The 2186-nt window shown below is 32.9% G+C and overlaps 1 protein-coding gene across 1 annotated transcript; it reads left to right on the forward strand.

Annotated features, from left to right (window-relative positions):
* Nucleotides 1–230: 230 nt before the first annotated feature.
* LOC104911712 (sodium channel protein type 1 subunit alpha-like) lies at nucleotides 231–2145 on the forward strand. The gene is made up of 3 exons (XM_031554328.1): nucleotides 231–553; nucleotides 1392–1510; nucleotides 1817–2145. Exons 1-3 carry the CDS (start codon nucleotides 281–283, stop codon nucleotides 1908–1910), a joined length of 486 nt encoding a protein of 161 aa, XP_031410188.1. The 5' UTR covers nucleotides 231–280; the 3' UTR covers nucleotides 1911–2145.
* The last annotated feature ends 41 nt before the right edge of the window (nucleotides 2146–2186 follow it).

Here is a 2186-nt window from a genome sequence, read left to right on the forward strand (position 1 = left end):
TGTGATGATTTCTTCTCCTTTTGTCTTTTTTTTATATCCTAAACTTCATCTATTTGCCATGTTGTTCCTTTACAAAAGCTAAAGTAGCTAATTTTCTATTATCCTTGTACAGCACTTTAGGAATAGAAAAGAGGCAGGTGACAATGATGCCTGAAAACTTATATTTGGTGATTTTTGTTGCTGTTTCACTCTATTTTCTTTTGTTTGTTTTTCCCTCACATTCTTCTAGGATCTTCTTGCACAAGAGCCTAAAAGTATTTAAAGTTTACAGAATGAAAAGATGGCACAGGCAATGCTGGTACCACCAGGATCTGACTGCTTCTTCTATTTCACCAAAGAGTCTCTTGCAGCTATTGAAAAACGTATTGCTGATGAAAAGTCTAATCGTGATAAAGATGAGCGTAAAGATGATGGTGGTCATGAAGAAGTTCAGCCAACACCAAATAATGACTTGGAGGCGGGAAAGACACTGCCATTTATTTATGGTGATATTCCTCCAGAAATGGTATCTGAGCCCCTGGAGGACTTGGATCCATATTATATCAATAAAAAAGTAAGCATTTATTAATATTCTAATTAGAATACACCTATTGAACTATAAAATGGTAAATGCTGTTGTTTGGAGGTAGTTGGGAGTCCTAGGGAAGGCGCTGTTTGTAGGTTGGTTGGTTGTTTTTTGGAAATAACTTCAAATTTCATTGTCTGTTGATGATGTTTTGAGCTAGTGGATTATGAATACAATTAGATGTATTTAATCTCTTGAAATCTGATGCAATGCTGAAGCATTTGAAAACAACTTCTCTGTCTGGTTATTCTGTTCCTGGGATTTCAAAGCAGTATATTCCGTACTGAGATACAGCTGAGGAGACTAATTTATATTTTTGTAAAAAGCAACTCAGTTAATGCAATATTTATCTAGTACAGAAAACAGGAAGTTTCAGTGTTAAACCTGTTTATTAGCAGATATTTGCCTTTTGGGAGAATAATAATAAAATATAGGTCGACTTAAGTTTCCATTAGAGCGTAGTTTGATTGTTTTCTAGTCCAAATCAAAAATGGTTGAGTTAATGGTACTAGAAATAACTGTGCACAAAATAGGCAGTAAAGCCTTTAAAAGCCCAGGATATATAATCTCAGAAGCAGTTTTAAAGGTGCTGAAGTGATTAAACAGTTGCTGTTAAGTGTCAAAAAATGGTTAACTGTGTGCTGTGTTTTGCACTGATTGATTTGAAATGCAAGTAATATAGTTGAATGCATTTTTAATGTTTTAAAAGGATGATTTTTTTGTTGTATTTTTCACTTATTTATATTTCCTGGAAAATATTGAAATGCAGAATTTTGTGTCCCTAATTTCCTATTTTTCTCTCCCCTCTCCCTCTTTCTTTTTAAAGACATTTATAGTATTGAATAAAGGGAAGACAATCTTCAGGTTCAGTGCCACATCTGCCTTGTACCTTTTATCTCCTTTCAATGTTATTAGAAGAGTAGCTATTAAGATTTTAGTTCATTCATATCCTTTTCAATTGTTTTTTTTTTAAATTGCTGATCTTTTGAAATATTTTATAATTCTTATTTTAGTATTTTAATGTGTTCCTGCCTTTAATTCTTTGTCTCAGAACGAACAAAGCTAGCTCATAGAAATGGTGATATAGCAATCATTAATATGAAACATCTTTGCATTACATATGATGTTGTTACTGATACTAAACTGATTTGTATCATCATGTATGTTGTCAATGTTCTGTAGCCTGGTCAGTTCCATGTGTTTTGTGTGATGCAAATTGTTGTATGTGCATGTTCCTTAACTACAGTCAACGTTGTTCAGCATGCTCATTATGCTCACAATTTTGACAAACTGTGTATTCATGACATGGAGAAAACTTCCAGAATGGACAAAGAATGTAGAGTAAGTTAAATAATCTAATTATTATTAAGCGGTGTTAAAATGAAGAGATAAATTAGGAGCTAAGCCATATGTTTTTACATACTATTACGTATGAAATTGGTTCTTGCCTGTAGTTTGATTCGAGCCGCAACTCAAACCACTGCAGACTTGTAAGGTATAGGGAGAGAAGTTGTGATATTGTTAACTTTTTCCCTAAAAACTTTGATTTAGTTCTTTTGTTCAAAATGTTTTTACTTAAATGTTTTTATGCACTCTCCATCTTCAGCTTTTTCATAAGCTT

The sequence above is a fragment of the Meleagris gallopavo genome, chromosome 7 (genome assembly GCF_000146605.3).
Source record: "Meleagris gallopavo isolate NT-WF06-2002-E0010 breed Aviagen turkey brand Nicholas breeding stock chromosome 7, Turkey_5.1, whole genome shotgun sequence".
NCBI lineage: Eukaryota > Metazoa > Chordata > Aves > Galliformes > Phasianidae > Meleagris > Meleagris gallopavo.

Coding starts and splice junctions, on each gene's coding strand:
- LOC104911712 (XM_031554328.1), top strand. CDS start 281: ATGGCACAGGCAATGCTGGTACCACCAGGATCTGACTGCTTCTTCTAT. Junction 554..1,391: donor CATATTATATCAATAAAAAA/GTAAGCATTTAT, acceptor TTCTTTTTAAAG/ACATTTATAGTATTGAATAA. Junction 1,511..1,816: donor ATTAAGATTTTAGTTCATTC/ATATCCTTTTCA, acceptor ACTACAGTCAAC/GTTGTTCAGCATGCTCATTA.